The sequence below is a fragment of the Rhinolophus ferrumequinum genome, chromosome 9 (genome assembly GCF_004115265.2).
Source record: "Rhinolophus ferrumequinum isolate MPI-CBG mRhiFer1 chromosome 9, mRhiFer1_v1.p, whole genome shotgun sequence".
In the NCBI taxonomy this organism is placed as follows: Eukaryota; Metazoa; Chordata; class Mammalia; order Chiroptera; family Rhinolophidae; genus Rhinolophus; species Rhinolophus ferrumequinum.
In genome coordinates, this window is record NC_046292.1 from 63,483,657 (window position 1) to 63,505,137 (window position 21,481).

At 36.3% G+C, this 21,481-nt stretch overlaps 1 protein-coding gene across 1 annotated transcript; it reads right to left on the reverse strand.

Annotated features, from left to right (window-relative positions):
• Nucleotides 1-3,804: 3,804 nt before the first annotated feature.
• Nucleotides 3,805-16,619, reverse strand: LOC117027316 (di-N-acetylchitobiase-like). Its single transcript, XM_033114926.1, has 7 exons — nucleotides 16,476-16,619; nucleotides 14,077-14,215; nucleotides 13,371-13,579; nucleotides 9,350-9,518; nucleotides 7,465-7,562; nucleotides 6,937-7,098; nucleotides 3,805-4,076 (listed from the first exon to the last, which is right to left on the reverse strand). Exons 1-7 carry the CDS (start codon nucleotides 16,590-16,592, stop codon nucleotides 3,876-3,878), a joined length of 1,095 nt encoding a protein of 364 aa, XP_032970817.1. The 5' UTR covers nucleotides 16,593-16,619; the 3' UTR covers nucleotides 3,805-3,875.
• Nucleotides 16,620-21,481: the final 4,862 nt, after the last annotated feature.

A 21,481-nucleotide genomic window follows, 5' to 3' on the forward strand; every position in this document is an offset into this window, starting at 1 on the left:
TTAAGGCGTACAACACAATGATTTGATATATGTGTATACTACGAAATAATTACTCCAATATATCTATTAGGTTGGTACAAAAGTAATTGTGGTTTAAAAGGTTAAAAATAATTGAAAAACTGCAATAACTTTTGTACCAACCTAATAGTTAACATCTATTATCTCTCAGTTACAACTGTTTTCTTATAATGAAAACCTTTAAGAGCTAGTCTCGTTTAACTCTTAAATATACAATAGACATTGTTAACTATAGTTACTAGACGGTACATCACATCCCCCAACTTATTTATATTATAACTAGAAATTTGTACCTTTTGGCCCATTCACCTATTTCTTCCACCCACCATCCCTGGCAACCACCAATATAGTCTCGGTTTCTATGAGTAAAAGTTTACTATTTTAGGTAAATTTGATGTAAAATCCAAACAAGCTCAAGTGATGTTTTGTCCATATTAGCTGATACTTTTTTAAAGCATAGTTGGTACTTTCTGTCTTACTATTTTATGAAGTTCAATATACGCTAGTGTTTTTTTCACAATGGCAACTTAAATTTTTAAATAATTTCTTTGTTTATCATTATACCTCATAAACTTTTTGAACAAACGTAACCAAAATAGCTTATTATATTAAATATATTTTCTTGTATTAAGTAAGTTTTCTTATGTAAAATATGGTATCTCATTATTAAATATTTTAAAGTAATTCTCATCATATTCAGCTGATAGAACAAGAGCATTATGTCGATTTCTAAAGCATTGCTAATATCTGAAACCCAGCATATTCCTTTTATAGTAATAGTTGTTGGCTTTTATGGTCCTAATTTAATGGTAACTTTTACAAATATCTGTTTATCTTTATAATACATGAATAATGGTAGTAGAACAGAAGAGAAAGTAGTCCCTAAAACTTAAGAAATCAACTGGTCAGTAGTAATTTACTCCAAAGCAATAAGTTTATTTTATGGAATAGGTTATTTTCATGATTTGCTCTTTTGATATTTGTTATCACATTGCGGTTTATATTAGTAAGGCAGTTAAAAATAAAAATATATAGATGTTATCCTTAGTAAGGATGTCTTTATAAATCTCACACAGAATTACTTATAATCCAGATCACTGAGGTACAGCATGCAGTTAACCAGCTTAAGAGAAAATTGGATACTCACAAAATGAATCTCATCATAGAAGTTAAGATAATTTGCATTTCTCCTAATCAGATTACAACATTTATCCTGAAATAAAATATTTTGGTGTTTTAACTTTGGGTGTCAATAGCATAAAGGTAGTAAGGATTGACTGTCTTAAAATTGTTCCCTTAACAACAAAGAGCACGAGTGAAAAAAAATCAATAACAACAAGTAAATTGTGAAAAGATGCATGTTATAACAAGTCCAAAGTAAAATTTAGGAAAATTTCAGTAAGAATTAAAAGAAAAGGACCCTGTGAATCAGTATAAAGTGTCCATAAAATATTTAAAAGAAGTGGTTTTCATGTATTGCAATCATTCGTAAATAAATCTGACAAACCACTGAGATCTCTGAGTTCCCATTGAATTTTTTTCTCTCGCTTGCGTAATTATCTCATTCTCTCTGGTTATTTTCATATATATATATACACACACACATATATATATATACATATATATATTTATATATGTATATATATATATACGTATATATACATATATATGGTTGTCATCATATGTGGTTACCATCAGTGTAATTTTCATACACTTTTTTACTTTCTTAAATGTATATACATTTTTTTTGGCACCCTCTGTATTTACCATAATAATCCAGTGGCAGTGAAGGCATTAAAGGGAAATGAGACAAGACAGTTAAAGCTGTTAAAAAAAAAAAAAAAAAACCCAACCTTATTTACATGACAATTATGTAATTTTAAAAGGGTAAAATGAAATTCATTTTTGAAAGGTAGTTCTTTTTATAGATGAGAAAACAAGCCATTCCAGAGTTACACACATTAAAAGCTGAACTGGCACAGAATAAAATTAATACACCATTACTACTTCAATTAGGTATGTTAATTTAAAATTTTTATTTGTCTAAGACTTTAAATATTTATTTGAGCAGATTTGTTTAACCTTTGTTCTCCTCGGCAATGTTTTATGTAAATCATTAGATTTATATCTTTTCCCTTTCTGTGTGTGTATTACAAACGGTTTCAGAGAATACGAGATGTACGCATATAAAGGCAGCACGCGTGGTTATTTGGGTATTTTTTATGGTTTCGAATCCATTACATATTATTTGACAGTACTATATTGCATAATTTTCAGTTTTAAATAGTCTTAAAATTGAATAGCTATTGGTGTATATTTATTAATTGGAAAATTACCTTTTCAAATTAGTTGATAATGAGAATGATTATGCTTACTCTCACTTAGACAGTAGTAAATAGTCAATCCCCCAAAAATTTAATAGCTAATATGACTGCAAAATTTAATTATAAAAATAATAGTTTAGTAAATATGAATATAAAGAGGGTGCCAAAAAATGTGTACACATTTTAAGAAAGGAGAAAACTGTGTCAAAATTGAAATAATATATACCGATAACATAAGATGAACACAAGTCACGTTTGACTTCTGAAATTACAACAGGTGCTCAAAGTGGTTACCATCATTGTAAATTTAATACAGTTCTTTCTTTCTTAAAATGTGTATACATTTTCTTGGCACCCTCTGTATTTGCATGGAAATAGAGACATTTTAATTGGTCATTGTATTTTAATTAAAACAACCTGGCAATATAAAAGACTAGGGATATTGAACTTACATCCATAGCTATGATATAGTTTAGTGTCTAAGAATTTAAGCTTTTTTAGTAATTTAATTTAGAATTACAAAGACATTAGAAATTCAGCAAATATATGGAAAATAGTTGATTTTATGATGCCATGAATAATTGTGTAAGTATGAAATGAAATATTCTAATAACAGATGCCTGAATCATCATTTATTTCAATTTGTAGGGGACAATATATGCAGGGAAGGCAGGGTTTATGTAAGTCCAGAGTTCAAGGATGCAGACTTTTAATCAAAGTATTTATTGGAACTAATATAAATGACCCCGGATACAATCAGGTTCAACAGCAATCTTTTCCTATTTTAAAACGTCAGGTAAAACCTCACAAGAAATAATTTATTGGAAAAATATTAGGTAGCTCCAACCTACTAATTTCAAATATTACTAATTTAGCTTTTTGTATTTTATGAGAATTTTAATCCTTATAATCTCTTTTATTTATTTCCTCTGGAGGTTTATGTGAGTTTAATTCAAGAGCATATGAGTACTATACAGAGTCAGTAGCAGAAAATTGTTCCAGGAGTTCAATTAACCTCAAGAGGGGACACTAAATGGCAGGTTTTAAATTTAGATTTATTTCCCCCTGCCAAAAAAAAATACAGAGCAAATTGATGTCAAAGACTGGGTTTTAAAAATCTATTCTAAACAAAGAATTTCCACTTCAAATAATACATATTTTTAAAATTAACATTGATTTTTTTTAGGCATTATTTTAGTATTATGGGGGAAATTAGCCCAATAAAATTCTCAAAACAAGTGTTTCAACTTATAGTATTAAAACATTTTTTAGAGGAATATTTAATATAATAAATTGACTAGCTTCTTACTTTTGTTTCTGGACACTGAAGATATCTCTCTATCCATCTATCTATCTATCTATCTATCTCTTTCCAATTCAAACAAGAATCGCTTTATTTGTTTTTGAGTACACTAATAACTACAATATATAGCAACATGACAAAAATGTGTATATATTTTATCTCTTTGAAACTAGATTTGTTTATACAGATAATATTCTAAATCTTAATCGTTGAACAAAAGATGTTCATGTTTATACATGAACATAGTTTGGTTTTAAGGCTTTCCACATTTCTTCAGATTGCTGTTTGGCTACAGCATCTCCAGAGTAGTCAAGACAGTTTGCGTGCCACATGCCAATGCCGCGTAAGCCGTGCGTTTGTATATATGCGGCCTTTAAAGAAATGCTCTGCGGGTTATCATACCACACTTGATGGATACGGCCAGCAGCATCCTATACAAATAAATGAAATTGGAAATTTTAAGTATTTAGTACAACAAGACGGAAACACATTTCCTAAATCTAATGATTCAAAAATGATACAGTGAAATCATAAAATTTTAGGGCAGAATACTTTCCAGCTCTAGGATTCCATGGTTCTACATGTGACAATTTCTAGATATCATCACTTGTGGCACTTTTACAACAGCAGAGATTACACAAATGAACCTCCTAATATATTTCATTTAAGGCCCTTCTCATGCCCTAAGATTCCTTCCTTCTCTGATCTGATGGTTATCAACCAAGATGTATATCTGAGTCACTTGTGGAGCTTTTAACAAATACAGATTCCTGGGACCCATACCACACGAAACCTACTGAATCAGAACTTGCCAGGATCAGTGCTAGAACACGTTTGTTTTGCGTTTTATGTTCTCGTAGGTAATTCTGATATGCACCAAGGTTAAGGAGGACCACTGCTCTGGTCCTGTGATCCCAGCTTATACACTTTTTTGTATGCCCTACAGTTCCTGGAAGTATGCTTGGTTAGGAGCTCAACAGATGCTTTTGTTTATGATGAAATAGTTAAATCAAAAGGTAATGGCAAGAGACGAGGAAATTAACTCCTTTTCTTGGTCTTACAGTATTGATTCTAGAGCCTGTCAGGTCTGAACTCCATGGTGCCTTAAGCTCACAGCTGATGAAGAACCATGAACTAGAAAATGGTCTTCAGCTCACCTTCCACCTATAAAGTCCTTTTCCTCAACAACACCTGCCTCCATCTAGTAATAATACAGTCTAGTAATAACACAGCGTCTCTTAGAAGGTATAGAAGCTATGGGATCAGGAAGAAAGGAAGGAGGAAAGGAGCAAATCTAGGCAAATAGGTAGAGAAGGGGAAAAAAATAGGATGCAAAAAATAGAATGACCTGTAATTAATTTAAAATAATTACTGCGTTTTGTATACATCTGGGAAATTTTTTATTCTTAACAAATACCAGTAACATTGTTTGTATGGTAGCACCACTGGAATTAGAATAGTCTCCTGAAATGACAACTTTGAAGGACAGTAGTCACTGGGTAAATGAATAAGCTGTGGCGTATTTTAGTAGACTCATTACATACAAGCGTGTCTTATACTACATCTTATATTCTATTCTTTAAAATAATACTTAGAACTAGAAAAGGCCATGCATGCTCTAGTAATAATTGTAATTCACTATTACAAGGCAACTGGTAGAACCTGTACCTAAGTATAGAAATATTTATTTTTGAGGATTTGGGAGCAAACCCAAATACATATACTTTTCAATGTTGCCATCTTATTAGAAAGTACTTTGAGCCTTTTGATACTGGTAAGAAATTTCAAATGCCTCAAAACAGTGAACGATCAAAAGATGTATCACTGAGTATAAGTAAGATAGATACACACAAGGTGAAAGGATAAATGCCTTCAAGAATATCAAGTTCAAGATGAAGTTGCTATTGCCAAGACAGCATAAGAAGGCAGAATGATTCTCTTCAATCACAGCAGAAACTTGATTTTAGTGGCTAAGAATTTTACAATGAATAAAAGAGGAACAAAAGAGTTATAACTAGATTATTGTCTAAAGTGCCATTGAATAAATGGCCTTGAAGGCCCATCAAAATGTTTCCTGAATTCTAACTTCTTAAAGAATGTGTCTTCTTATTCATTAAGGAAAAAAATATTAAGAAATATTAAATATTTCTAAACTATAACTGGTTACAACAGTCTTTACCAAACTGATATCCATGAAACACTCTTCCTCATCCGTGTTTCTAAGAGGGCTGGAAAACAAGGTTCTGTGCTAAACAATTAAGAGGCTTACAGAGTTCTGTAAATACTGTTCAGCAAAGGTAGGGTTACAGTATACTCTAGTTTAATGAATAGGTATATACTTTAGATTCTAAAGTAAAGAAAACTCTACAGTAAAGCTTTCTATATAATTTATATACAAGCATGTATAGATAGATATATATCGATGATAATTCATTAAGTGTGTATGTTTGCAGTCATTTTTTATAAAAGAGTAGCAGACCGTTAGTAAAAATATGTAAATTCTTACTGGAATTAACTTACAGCATATTATTTTAGAGATCTTTATACAATAACATAATCGAAAATCAATTCAAAGATGGTCTGTGTTTAGGTTTTCAAGATGTGGAAAACTTTTTATTATGCTAAAGGTTAATTATGAAAAATATAACTTTTCTTTGGCTCTTTGGTAAGGCAATTCCTATTTATCAAACAGTAACTGACAGAAATGCTAATCATTCACTCCATTTACTCAAGTCTCTGTAAGGTTTCAGTCTCCAATTTTAATATTGTTTATAATTTGTCTAATGTCACGTAGTTTGACCGAATTGTGAAATAATTTTGAAACGATGCCATTTCCCATTGTACAATCCACGATGGCACATCTCTTGTTCTCAGCCTCATTCCTCTCTAGTAAGAGCCTCATCAGCGTCTTTATCTACTTTGAAATGGAGGCTGTCAGAGCTGGCAACCAGTTTTGGCCCAGAGCTCTTTTAGAAGCCATAGTCGTCATACATATTTCTCTAGTATTAAGGAAATCCTGTTTGTGAAATGCATGTTTTTATTATGTCATTATAGTAACAAGTGGCCTATGCAGAGCAGTTCCGCTATGAGCATAACTTGAGTTGCCCACCAGGGAAGTAACGTTCCTGATTACACAGATTCAAACAGAAGTTTACTCATGTGAACAGAAGTTTGTATACTGTACCCTAAAAGAAAACTAATAGAAATTCTTGATACCAAATTTATAATTATGAGAATATGCAATTATGAAAACTGATAGAATGCATGTTAATAACTTGTAAAAAGTCTTACTTTATAGTTATAATAAGGAGCCTGCTGATTTTTATCCCACTGGATTCCAGAAATAGAACTGCTTACTTGCTTCATGATTATTTTATAGGTCACCTGACGACTTTTAGCACCCACACAAGGACCCTTCTTGTAAGGGGCTTTTGCAGTGGTACAAACATTAGCCTAGAAATACAAAAATGTTCATGTTATACATTATCAACTAAACATAAGTTAAAAGCTAAATCAGAACATATGGTCAAAACTATTTATTAGAAATAAAATATATACTGTAAATAGATATCCTGACTATACAGTATGAAAATTAAATTTTATTATTAAATGAAATATATAACATTGAGAAACTTTCATGAGATTAAACAATTAACAATAACATCTCTACTTTTTAGTCTCAAACTACGTTTCAGAAATTCTAAAGTTTACATATTCTATATATAAGTTTATAAATTCTAGAGTTTAGATGTGAATAAAACAAGCTCTAAAAATACAACAGAAAGAGGAAAAAAATCATAAGAAATGAGCTGTTCTTACCTTTGATAAAGTCAGGCAGGTATAATCATAACCGTACCAGGGAACACCCATTACAAGTTTCTTAGGGTTAATGCCCATCTTGATGTAGTCATCATATGCTAATCAAAGATGGACAGAATAAGCATATTTTTTCTCTTCCTGTGTATACCAATGTGTTTATTCAAGTTATGCAACCACTCAGAATCTAAGTTTGTAAACGTAATATGTTTATGCAAAATACTAACAGTGTTTCTCTAATGTGATATTATAAAAGTCATCCCTTAAGAACTTTAAATTCTAAATCATTTTCTAAACCGTTTCTTCTGAATAAAGAAAACATTCAAAACAATTAAGATTAACCTGATGCAAAAAATTACAAAGTTTATTTCTAGGAAGAATGACACATTTCAGAAAGGTATGCTAATTGTGTCTATTAACTGCTAAGACATGATATATTTCTTATTCTGGATTTTAAAGTTTCAAAAAAGTTCTATAAGTCTTGAAATTTTCTGTCTGGGATAATCTCAGAATTTCTTATAGAAAGCACAAGTGTTTCATGTTTTACAAATATCCTGCAAGTAGGAATTACACCTAGGGATAAGATACTCTGTACTACATAATCTGTAGTTACAGGAAACGGAGAAAAAAATGAACAGATTTCTAGAACTATCAACTCCTTTCTTGCCCAATGCTACAAAATATGTTTTCCTACCAAGAGAAGTTCCAAGACAATCTAGAATATTGAGAAGTAAATTTGCTACTTTTCAGAGCCTTTAAAGTCATTTTGTACTTAAATATCCAAGAGAGGGGTGGGGTATGCATCATTTCCGAAATATATTTGATAATGAACCTTTTCTTGAAAAAACACAATTATTACCTCTTTGATGAAACACAATTTGGGAACACTATATTAAATAATTACTTTTTAATTGTTATAGAATTAAATTATTTTTTCAAATTTTTAATAGTATGTGCTTGTGATCAGACTATTCTGTCCAAACAATTATGACACGATAAAATGAGGCCAGGTCCTAAGATTTTACCTCTATATGAAAAAGAAAAAATTTTTTATTTATTAACCAATCAATACTTAAATCAATGCCAGCTACCCCAAAAAATTTCACTTGAGTGCAAAAGATAGCAGGCAACCTTTTATGCAATTGGCTGATGTGATACAAACCAGTCGAAACTGTGGAAAGGATAGTGCCAGTGCCACATCATATGAATGACAGATCAGAAGTACTCGTAATTCTAATGCTATACAGGCATACCCACTTTATTGTGCTTCTCTTTATTGCACTTCAGAGATATTGCATGTTTCACATGTTAAAGACAGACTCTCCACCAGCAAAAAAGATTATGACTCGCTTTACTGGTCTAGAGCTGAACCTATAATATTTCTGAGGTATGCCTGTAATTTGTACTAATAGTAAATGCCAAATAAGATAAAGCCAATCTCATCAATTATGTACAGTAGGTGCTCACATCATAACTATCTTTGCTTTTAAATAATTTAGTATTGGTTATTTCCACAAAAGCATCCTTGCCAAATCCTAGATAAGCAAATATCTTCTTCATGAAACATTGTGACAAGAGTTTTTGGCTTGAAGTTAGAACATCTGCTTTTGTCCCAACTATGTAATACTTAATAGCTGTGCAGCTCGAGAACTTAATATCCTTCATCGCATCTGTAATTGACAGCTAATAATCATATACCTATCCCACAAGATTTTTAAAATTAATTGAAAACTTTAAAGCTCTACAAATCAAGTGCTTTTTATATGTTTCAAGAAAGCTTTACAAATGGAAAAGATATACAAATGACTTAGAAATACTAAAACATAATTTAATGTTTGAGATTATGGAATTAATATTATTAATAAATTATTATTTTGTTGATTCTTACCAGTTAATGTTTCAGTATATGGAGCATTGCTCCCTGCAATACAGTCTGCCCAGACCAGACTATGTTCATCATATGACATCACAAAGACAAAGTCACAAGCATTTGCAATTTCAAAATAATTATATCGCCTGCCTGTGTACTTTGGAGTCCAATTAAAATCAAAGGTTACCTGTGGAAAAACACACACCATTTTAGGCAACATGATCAAACAAGCATATGATGTCAGATATTTTGTTGAGGCATTATTCTTTTGCCTCATACTGTCCAAGAAAACAGAAATCCTTACATATATAAATGTAGGGTTTGAACATATAGAACTAAAGCTAGAACAGTTCTAAGAAATATATCTTTTGCCAACATGGACTGACCCAGACATATGAGGTCAGGTCGGACACATAAGTTTGCGAACTCATCCTAGAAAAAGTGCTACATACCTCATTGCTGAATATCACTACAGTCAGGGTGTTCCAATACAGTTATTTGTTTACTGGCTAAAAATTCCCTCACAGACAGTGCCATGTGAGCTGGTGCATTGTCGTGATGCAAGAGCCATGAATTGTTGGCGAAAAGTTCAGGTCGCCTAACTTTTTGACGCAGCCTTTTCAGCACTTCCTAATAGAAGCTGGGTTAACTGTCCAGTTGATATAAATTCATAATGAATAATCCCTCTGATATCAAAAAAGGTTAGCAACATTGTTGCAAAAAGTTCGCGAACTTAATTGTTAGACCTCATATACGCGGACAATGATTTAGACATATATTTGGACAATGGACCTATATTTGGACCCGATATATTGGGACACATACAGTGACCAGGAATAGAGCACTGTGTAGAAGAGGAGTTTTAAACTCAAATGTCTTCAGAAGCTTGACTGTTAGCTGATGGAGAGAAACAGTTGTAATGACAGTAGGGTGGGTTGAGGCCTTGAGTAAAAGCACACCAGAAGAATTGAAATACAACTGTTTTTTTAAAAATATTTAGAACAACTTAAAATGCATACAAAACTTCTACATTTATTTATCTCCCACATTTTATGTTTTTGATGTCACAATATGTATCTTTTTAAAATAGTGTATCTGTTAACAAATTACTGTAGTTCAGTTATTCCTAATTCTTCTGCCTTTTAAACTCTATACTACATTTATATAAGTGATTTATCCACAACTATTATTATACTATTCCGAGTACATATCTAACAATGCATTTACGTTTACCCATGACTTTTATACTTTCAGATGTTTTCATGTTACTGATTCGCATCCTTTTGTTCCAGGCTGGTCTAGTGGTGATGAAATCCTTCCGCTTTCATCTGTCTGAAAAATTCTTTATCTCTCCTTCAACTCTGAAAGACCGTTTTACCAGGTAGGAGTACTCGTGCTTGGCCATGTCTTTCTTTTAGAACTTGGAAGATCTCCCTTCTGGACTGCAAGGTTTATGCTGAAAACTCCAGATTGTTTTATGGGGGATTCCTTTGTACAATACGTTGCTTTTCACTTGCTGATTTTAAGATTCTTTCTTTGTATGTAGCTTTTGACAATCTAATTATAATGTGTCTTAGTGTGCATCTCTCTGGATGTTTATTTCTTCCCCCAGGTTAGGGAAGTTTTCCAGTCTTACTTCTTTAAATAAACTTTCTGCCCCCTTCTCTCTCTTCTCCATCTGGGAAAAGATGTATATTGGTCTTCTTCATGTGTCTCATATGTCCCGTAAGCTATCTTCACTTTTTTTTATACTTTCTTTTTTTTTTTTTTTTTTACTGCTCTGATTAGATGAATTCCTGTGGCTCTGAGTTGGCTGATCCTTCCTTCTGCTTGATTTAGTCTGCTGTTGAATCTTCTGTTGAGTCTTTCAGTTCAGCCATTGCACTATTCAGCTCTATGACTTCTGTTTGCTACTTCTTAATATTTTCTATCTCTTTGTTAAAATTCTCATGCTGCTCATGCATTGCTTTCCTGGCCTCAGTGAGCCATTATGTTGAACTCTCCGTTAGGTAAATCACCTAACTCCCATTCATTAAGGTTTTTCAAAGCTTTTATCTCATTATTTGGTTTGGAACATATTCTTTTTTTCTTCATTTTCTTTGACCCTCTGTGTTGATTTCTGTACATTAGATAAAAGAGCCATGTCTTCCACTCTTGATAGACTAGTCTCTTGTAAGAGATGAAACTTGTCAGCCTCATCTGAGCTCCTGAATGCCTCTCAAATATCTGTGATGGTCCAAGTTGCTGTCTTTGTTCTTCTCACTCCCAGTAGGCCAGGGTGCTCCAAGACCAATCAGTGTCCCACAGGGAGAATCCCAGTGAGCACCAAGATGCCTGCTGATTAGAAGCTAAACCCTTAGGCAGCTGGGAAGTATGCAGTTAAACCCCTTCCCGGAGATGGATGTTTCTTCTTGCTCCCTCTGGGTGGACCCTAAGTGTATAACCTTGGGGGTTCTTTCCCCATTTAAAAACTGCTTCTTTCTTTGCTGTAATCCTAAGGGACTCATGCATGCAAACCTTGCTGGCTATGAGAGCTGGGTGATTTGGGGGCCTGTCCCTTGAATGGCAGCCATAAGGTTGGGATGCTATATGTGTGGACATGTCCCTTTCAGGGAGATACTGGTGACCTGGATTTCGATGTGGTCATTTTCTTAGCCAGCCCACTGCTTGCTCTTCTGGGGCCTGGGGAGGATCACAGTCACTACCTAGACCTGCACTAATTAGAAGCCAGAAGCTAAGGCAGCAGCTTGGGAAGCACGAGGTCAAACGCTTCCAGAAAAGACTTGGAGCTGCGTGTCTCTGCCTGCACCTTGTGAGCTGAGCCCTGGGGGATATCCAGTGCTGGTGCTCAAGTGCCCTGGGAGCCTCTTCTTTGTTTGCTACAGCCCCGTGAGACTCATGAAGGCAAGTCCTGTTGGCTTTCAGAGCAGGGTGTTTTGGTGGCCCATCCCTCATGTGGGAGCCTTAAAAGTTGGGGCACTAAGTGTGCCCCTCAAATGCTGGGAGTTGGGGGTTCCCCCCCGATCATACGGTGCTGTGTCAGGTGTGGGGTTTATTGGGAAAGTATGTCTAATCATTTCCCACTAGTTTCGATGTGGTCATTTTCTTAGTCATCTGATGTGTAGGAGTCAGTGAGCTCGATTCTGGATTTCACTCTGAAGAAATTGCTCCATTTGTAGCTGTACATTCTGTGTGTCCATGGGAGGAGGGAAATTCAGGGGCCTCCTATGTCTCCATTTGGTCCAGGATCTCCTAGCCTAGTAGTTCTAAACCATAATCACCGATGAAATTTTTAAAAAATACGGACTCAGGGCTTACCCCAACCTTCTGAATAATAATGTCTGGGAGTGTGTGTGTGTGTGTGTGTGTGTGTGTGTGTGTGTGCGCGCGCGCGCGCGCCTTTTCTAAGACACCTTGTTACCTTCCTATATCTTGGCCAGGATTGAGAATCCCTTATCTGGGGCCACTGTATCCTTTGTTACCCATACACTGCCTGGCATGATGCCTGGTGCTGTGATCTGCTCTCATCATTCTCCCACTGGCAGTGGGGAAGCACCCTGCCTAGTCATAGTTCTGGCTAGTTCGATGGAGTTAGTCCTTTGCGTCTTAGTGGGCCTGGGGGCTTTACAAGTAATTCAGAGTCTATGGAGCATCTGAGACACTTCCCCAGAACTACCCCTTCTCTTAGCAAGAGCCATCCCTGCTCTGCACGGGTGAAAGCAGGGCCTGGACAGCTGAGCACTTCCTGATTCTTGCGGATACTTTCCCTATCAAATATTCCTAACCCTGAAGTAAGTCTAAAAGGTGGGGTAATCCACGTTGTATCTTGATTTCCATAGACAACAGATTTATCACACTAAAAGTCTGGAAGACTTTTTAATATAACCTCCGAAATTCCAGAAATCTTTTCTAGGACATAAGTGCTGAAATTTTTTCCACCCGATTACTATGAAACTGAGATTCTATTAATCATACCTTCATGAATACATTTTGATAGGGATATTACAGGTTTTCCAAAAAATATCAAATGAATTTTTACCTGTGATCCCTCAATTTCACGATGGAAAGAATCTGTAATTTCTTTGACTAAAGCAGTTAATGCATCATATTCAGGTGATGAATGATTAATTTCTTGCTCTATGTCTATATTAATTCCATCCATGTATTGTGTTTTGCACAAGTTCACTTGTTGCGCTATCCAGGACGCTCTGAAAGTGGGATTGACAATCTCCTTTACCGACACGTCTCCTGGGGAAGAAACATACGTCTTCTGTACATACAGGATTTTCACAGTTTAATAACATTTACTTCCCAAACCCATTCCAGGAGAGAAAACGTCCTTAAAACATCTCATTATTTTGGAATACTAAGCTGCCAATTGAAGTTTTTCAAAGGGAGAAGTAATATACCAAAATAATAAAAGGTCATTATTAATCTCCAAAATAACCATTATGAATAATTAGTAAAATCATTCTCAAATTAGAAGCAGAAATTGTGGATTAGGATAACCTAAAGGTCATTATGGTAATTAGGAGTCATATTTTCCTCAAAACTATGCACTGGTTTAAGTTTTTAACACTATCTGCATCTGTGAAATGAATTAAATAGCCTTCAACATTAATTTTCGAATGTTAAAAATATGCCAGATAAACATGAAAAGGGAATTTTTTGGATCGTCAGGATAGCAAATGATTCTAGTAAACTTACCAATTGCCTGGACATATCTGGTAAAAACTGTCACTCACCTTTTAGCACTACTCTGGCCCCTTTTGAATGAGCATAGCACATAAGTTCTGGGTCATAGTTTCCAAAGATTGCCACAGTTGTAATCTGTGACCAGTCATAAGATTTCCAAGTTTTGTCACCAACATGAAACACAAAGACCTGCCAGAATAACAGGAATAAGTACCATCACTTGAACCAAGAAGAATATCATGCCGAAAACCCAAAATAACATCGATTGAACACCAACCATATGCCAAATTCTCAAAGCACAGAAGTCTAACTGATCATTTTTATTTATTCCAAATAAAGTGTTAAGTCAATTTTTCAGCAAATACTTATTGAATTCCATTAAAGTATAGGGAGAGTATATTGCTAGACATTAGTGATGAAGAGGTTAAAAAAAGAGACTAGGTTCATTATTTAATTACAATAGTGTTCAGAGCTCCATCGGAATGCAGGGGGGCCATGACAGTGTATAAAGGGGACCTGCCACCCTGGTTGGGCAGGAAAACTTCCCTGAGGACTATGTACTTGTAGAATAGGACTGAAATCTAGATAATGACCTGGACAGAATGAAGGACGAAATCTGGGGAATTGATCTGGGCAGAATGGAGGAGGGGTACCTATGGACAAAAAAGAGCATTCTCGGCAGAGGGAACGAAAAGCGGCAAAGGTCTCAATTACTTCAGAACTCTGAATTTCTGGAAACAAAAGAAAGTCAATGTGGCTGGAGCTAAAATCCTGAAACTAGGTGGAAGCAGATAAAACTAATAAGGTAAGTGGTGCAAGATCAAATAAAGTCTTGTAGACTATGGAAGATTTTGTATTTTATCCTGAGGTCAATTGGAAGCTATTAGAGTATTTAAAGCAGGAGTGGAGCCTAAGATTTGTGTTAAGAAATAAGAGAGATGATAGAGATAAAGATAGAGGTAGAGGTAGAGTAGAGGTAGAGGTAGAGGTAGAGGTAGAGCTAGAGCTAGAGCTAGAGGTAGAGGTAGAGAGATATAGAGATAGAGGTAGAGACAGAGACAGAGACAGACAGAGACAGAGATAGAGATACGTAGAAATAGATATCACTGGGCCACTTTAAGTAGAACAGATGGGAAGGTTGGTGGGGAAAGCTAGCTATTAAAGTTAAACTAGACATTTCTTAATTTTCTCAATCTCCTTTTTTATTTTTCAGATGTAACTTTGCATAACTCATTTTTCTGCTAAGCAATTGCCCACTGAAATAACAAAAATGACAAAATGCGATATTGAACAGCTCACTTCACTGTTTTTAGACTCATATTTCCGTCACAAACCTTATCACCTAATTTGTTTTAAAACATTCTGAGAGCTTGTCATATAATAGAAATGCTGAAAAATATCTGGATGATCCAATTGAAAATATAAGGGAAAAGAGCTATGGAGTCTCGTCTTCGTGTTTGAAAAGTATAGAAAAGGTCAGTAGAGAAAAAGACCATTTACCAGGAACATACAAATGAACACAATTTTGCTCGTTTGCATAACTGGTTTTCCAAATGCCTACAGACACTGCCTAACCCACTAACAGGTATTGGTGCTACAATAAGTCTTACAGATGTTATGTTTCCACACAGCAGGTTCTGCATAACTACTTTCACCACTTTTATTTCATCTCCTAAGCAATGCACATATACTTTTTTTACTGGGCATTTAAATGCCCCAGCCTGAAACTTATTCTGCTAGATTGAGAACTGGCAATTGTCCCTGTCACTACAAAAGAACTGCTCTTTGGACTAACTAAGTCTTTTGACCTCCCTGATGTCCAATTCCTGTGGCAGTCATCAAACTAGGCAGTCAGGTAGTTTTCATGTTGCCTCCAAAACAGTTTAATTGAGGTTACTAGAGGCCTTATAAATCATTAGGTGAATAGAAGTAAAATGGACTGATGGACCCATTTGTACCACCTTCTTGGGTGGTTTTGAGGTGCCTACAGGAAAGAGCTGGTGGGTACAGCAAAGCCCAGGGAGGCAAAACATGCTGCCTTCCGGTGTTCTGTTGGAGCGCTGAGATTCTTTCAAACTGAATCCTCCTTCTCAAGGTCTTGCTACTTAGGGAATATCTCATTATCCCAGCTCCTTGCTTGTAAGCCCAGAGTGCACTGCAGAGACACAGCGGGATGAAAGCAGCTTGTATTTGGAGTCAGACCTGGGTTTGAATACTTGACTGCCTTTTGCAGGCGACACTTACTGTGAGACGTGGGAGGAGTTAGTCAACCTCTCTGAGTCCAAGTTCCCTCATCTATAAGATGAAGCAATCTGGAAACAGAACAGCCCGAACGAGTGGTGAAAGTTGGTTTCAGCACCCACACCACCTCTTTTTAAGGCTCGGTTCTACTCTAACTTCTCTCGGGCCTAGAGGACCAGAGCTGGAGCGGCAGGCAAGTAGCCCTTACCTCGAAGTCGGGGTGGCGTTGGATGGGTTGGCAGAGCGCTGGATCCTGGCACGGGCAGTTGGCACCAGCCGGGAGCGGCAGCATCAGCAGCAGTGGCAGTAGCAGCAGCGAGGCCATCCCAGGGGCGCTGTGTAGTGGCCTTGCCAGGGGGCACAGGAGTCTGAGTGGTTGACTAGATGTGCTTGAGGAAGTCACCAGGCATGCAGCTGGAGCCTGATTTTCTTGAGGAGCCAGGGGGGCGGGGCCTACCTCCTGGTGGGTGGGGGAGGTGCGGCAAGCTGGGTGGTGTTCCAGGGATAGGAAAAGGAGAGGCTGGGCCCTAGCCATGTATGGGGATGTGCAGGCTGGGTGAAGGAGAAAGACCATGGTGAATGTTTACACCAGTGAGCCAATGCCCCTGCGGCACAGCTGACCAACTGACTCAATCAAGGGAGTTTCAGCCGTACTGCCCCACCCCCCAGCACACGGCAGCAATCTTTGGCTGATTGTGGTAATCTGTATAATCCTTGTGGAGTCTGAAGGTGGAGGAGCCCCCAAATGAAATAGGGGTCCTTGGAAGGGATGACTGAGCAACATGGTTGGAATCGCCAAAAGATTTTTAAGATACTGATATCTGTTCTATCTTACGATGGCGGTTTGAATACAGTCATCTAATTCTGCTTCCTCACATGCTTAACCCTCAGTAAAACCCTAAGCCCACAAGGACAAGGCAATGACAGCAACAAAATTTTGGAAGCTGGGAAGCACAAATATGAGACCTAAGTGCCCCAAGCCCCAACAGTAGTTAGGAAAGAATGAAGAAATAAAATGGAGTTATTATAGCCCAGCAAACAAAATTACTTAAATCAGTATAGCTGAAGCATGAGCAATTTTATTTTAATTTAGTTAGACTTAGTACTTAAACTTTGAGCTTTTTAGTTGTGTATCAATGCCTGGAGATATATATATATATATATATATATATACACACACACATATATATGCACCTCATGGTGGGTGGGGGGAGGTGGGGCAAGCTGGGTGGTGCTCTCTCTCTCTCTCTCTCTATATATATATATATATATATATATATATATCCTCTAGGTAACTCTCTAAAGAACTTAGGAAAGAATGTTTATGTGTCCAGACCACCTGACATCCATTATCCAGACCGCTGAACATCTATCTGGAGGATCACCATCTCTGACCAAACCAGAAGCTAAAAATGCAGGACTGGTTCTTCTCAAGAATGTACTTTTTACTATAAGAACTCTCAACTTTTCTGTGTCCTTTGGAACGCTCTGGGTGTTACTTGGTAGTGTTTCCAAATTTGCAAACCTTAAGATTCTTGAGTAAAACGTTGTCATTTAATTTTAGTGAAGCCTCCTGACTCATTTACATTTGGTCAACATTTATGGTGTCAGAAGTTGAGGATTCCAAGAACCCACCTCTTCAATTCCAGGGCCTCTGTTGGATTTGAACAAGGTGTCTGCTTAAGTCCTTTGTGTTCTGTCATCTACCCAACAGCTTTGGGATTCTAGTAATGAATTCTTCAGGTTCGTCAACCTCTCTCCTTTGGTTGAGGTTCAGACAGTTCATAAATATAAAATAATTTAAAACTCTAATGACCATTCAGGAAAATCTCTAAGTCCACCTCAACCCCTCTCCCCCTTTAAAAGTAAGGATTCCTAACCTCTCAGGGACAATGGAATGAATTCTTTGATTGATATGCAGAAGCTTCTGAAAGACAAAATTATTTCTAAAAACAGCTTGTGTAGAGCACCCCTGAAATGTGTTTTTGCCTGAGCAAGAGTGAGTCCATTTTGAATGAGCGAGAGTTACTCCATTTTGTGTGTTGAGTGCCAAGTAGAAACTCTGAGAAGTAAACAACTTGTTTGTAAAAGTACACAAGTACCAGATGGCCGTGAAGCAGCTGTGAGGATTGATAAAGTGACGTCAGATGGCTCTACTGAAGTGCATAAGAACTCAGGATTTTGACAGCTCAGTGAGCCAGTCTCACTTGAGAGGTGAACGCGCCGCTCCTCTGCTCTGAGAACCCTGCACTCCTCTCCGGACTCCGGACTCTCTGCCTGCCTGACCTCGCAGACCAGCAACCCCGTGCACCGGATGCTGAGTGACTCTTGGACTAGTTCATTAGCAAAACACTTCACCAAATTGTTATTGCTATATTGATGGTCATATTGCTGATTATATTGTAGTGTGACGTTAAGGAGGCTATTGCTCCCACTGCATTTTTTGTGTGAATAAATGAGCATATGACAGGCACTAGACCTGTGTGTTTGCCTTAATTCTCGCTCCAAGTCACAACTACCGTGGAGGCCTCAGTCAGTGCCAGGTAGATCCTGGGGGTCTGAGAGTCTCTCGAGGGTTGGTCCCTCTGACTTGCAGGAAGAGACTGCAGCACACACTGTGAGCCTAGCAGACGCTCACGACACAGCTCTAAAAAGATCTGAGCAAGTGCTTGAACATTTTTTTGTCTCCTGCCTGAAACATGACAAGATATTTTTAAAAATTTAATTGGTTTATGATTGGAAACTTAGCAAAATTGGAATGGAAGTTTCAGAGACTGATAAGAATTTTTTTTGAAAAACCTTCTCCCCAAAGCTAAAATAAAACTATGAACCCAGAGGGAAAGAAGTAAGTGAGGATTGTTGTGGATGGATGATTAGATCAACCTATGATGTCGCTCACGTTGCAACTCGGTTCTTTGGGGAATTGAGAGCAAATGTGCTTATCTTATAAATTTTTGCAAAACCAGAAATGCAACTCTAGAAACAGTTTAAAGCCCAGCTATCTCTACCATCCTCAGTTCCTTAGACTGAAAAAGAAAATTGTTTAGGAGAAGAAAACATTTAAAAGAACAGGCAGCTGAAAAGGTTCCCTTACTTAAGCAGCACCCCTCCTAAAAATAAATTTTTTTTTTTAAATTACAGTTGACTTACAATACTATATTATCAGGTATACAACATAGTGATTAGACATTTATATAACTCACAAAATGATTACCCCAGTAAGTCTAGTACTCTCTAAAACCATGCACAGCTATTATAATATTATTGACTATATTCCTTATGCTGTACTTTACATCCCTGTGACTATTTTTATCCGACAATTTGTACTTCTCAGTCCCTTCACCTTTTTCACCAATGCCCAACTTCCATCCCATTTAGCAACCATCAATTTATTCTCTCAATTTGTTCTGTTTATGAGTTTATTTCTGTCTTTATTATTTGTTTTTTTAGATTCCACATATAAATGAAATCATATGGTATTTGTCTTTCTCTGTCTGAGTTCTTTCTTTCTTTCTTTTTTTATTGTGGAATACTGGGGAACAGTGTGTTTCTCCAGGGCACATCAGCTCCAAGTCGTTGATGCGGGAATTGAACCAGCAACCTTGTGGTTAAGAGCTTGTGCTCTAACCAACTGAGCCATCCAGCTGCCCCTCCAGCAGCTCAGCTGCAGCTAGTTGTCTTCAGTCTGGTTGTGGAGAGTGCAGCTCACTGGCCCATATGGGATTCAAACCAGCAACCCTGTTGTTCAGAGCTTGTGCTCTAACCAAATGAGCCATGCAGCCACCTGCTGAGTTATTTCACTTAGCATAATACCTTCTAGGTCTATCCATGTTCTCGCAAATGACAAGATTTCATTCTTTTTTATGGCTGAGTAATATTTCTTTGTATGTATGTACTGCTTCTTCTATATCCATTCGTCGATCAATGGACACTTAGGTTGCTTCCATATCTTGGCTATTGTAAATAATGCTGCAATGAACATGGGGTGCATGTATTTTTTTCAAATTAGTATTTTGGATTTCTTTGGATAAATACCCAGAAGCAGAATTGCTGGGTCATATGGTAGTTCTATTTTTAATTTGTTTAGGAAACTCCATACTGTTTTCTATAGTCTCTGCGCCAATTTATAATCCCACTAACAGTGCATGAGGGTTCCTTTTTCACCACACCCTCACCAACACTTGTTTATCAATTTATTGATATCATTATGACTGGTGTGAGGTGATATTTCATTGTGGTTTTAATTTTCATTTCCCTCATGCCTAGTGATGACGAACATCTTTTCATGTCTGTTGGCCATCTGTATGTCCTCTTTGGAGAAATGTTTGTTCAGGTCCTCTGTCCATTTTTCAATCAGATTGTTTGGGGGTCTTTTTGGTATTAAGTTGTATGAGTTCCTTATGTATTTTGGATATTAACCCCTTATCAGATATATCATTGGTGAATATCTTCTCCCAGTCAGTAGGTTGTCTTTTCATTTAGTTGATGGTTTCCTTCACTGTGATAAAACTTTTTAGTTTGATGTAGTCCCATTTGTTTATTTTTTCTTGTTTCCCTTACCTGAGGCGATATATCCCAAAAAATATTACTAAGAGTGATGTCACAGAGTTTACTGCCTGTTTTCTTCTAGAAGTTTTATGGTTTTGGGTCTTACATTTAAGTTTATTCTTTTTGAGTTTATTCTTGTATATGTTGTGAGAAATTGATCCAGTTTTATTCTTTTGCAAGTATGGGTCCAATTTTCTCAATACCATATATTGGAGAGACTGTTTTTAGTCCATTGTGTGTGCTTGCCTCCTTTGTCACAGATTAATTGACCATATAGGCATGAGTTTATTTCTGGGCTCTCTGTTCTGTTCCATTGATCTATGTGTCTGCTTTTATGCCCATACTTTGCTGTTTTGATTACTATAGCCTTGTAGTATAATTTGATACCTCCAACTTTGTTTTTCTTTCTCTCTATATATGTTTTTTTTTCCCCTCCGTTCAGTGTCTTTTGTGGTTCCATATTAATTTTAGGATTATATGTTCTAGTTCTGTGAAAAATGCCATTGATATTTTGATAAGGATTGCACTAAATCTGTAGATTATTTGGAGAACAACACAACCTCCTTAAGAATTGTTTGTCAAGGACAAATACAAATTTTAAAAGTCTTCTCTAAATTAGTAGAAGCCTGAGCCATCTGAACGAATAAGCTGAATTTATTCAACTGT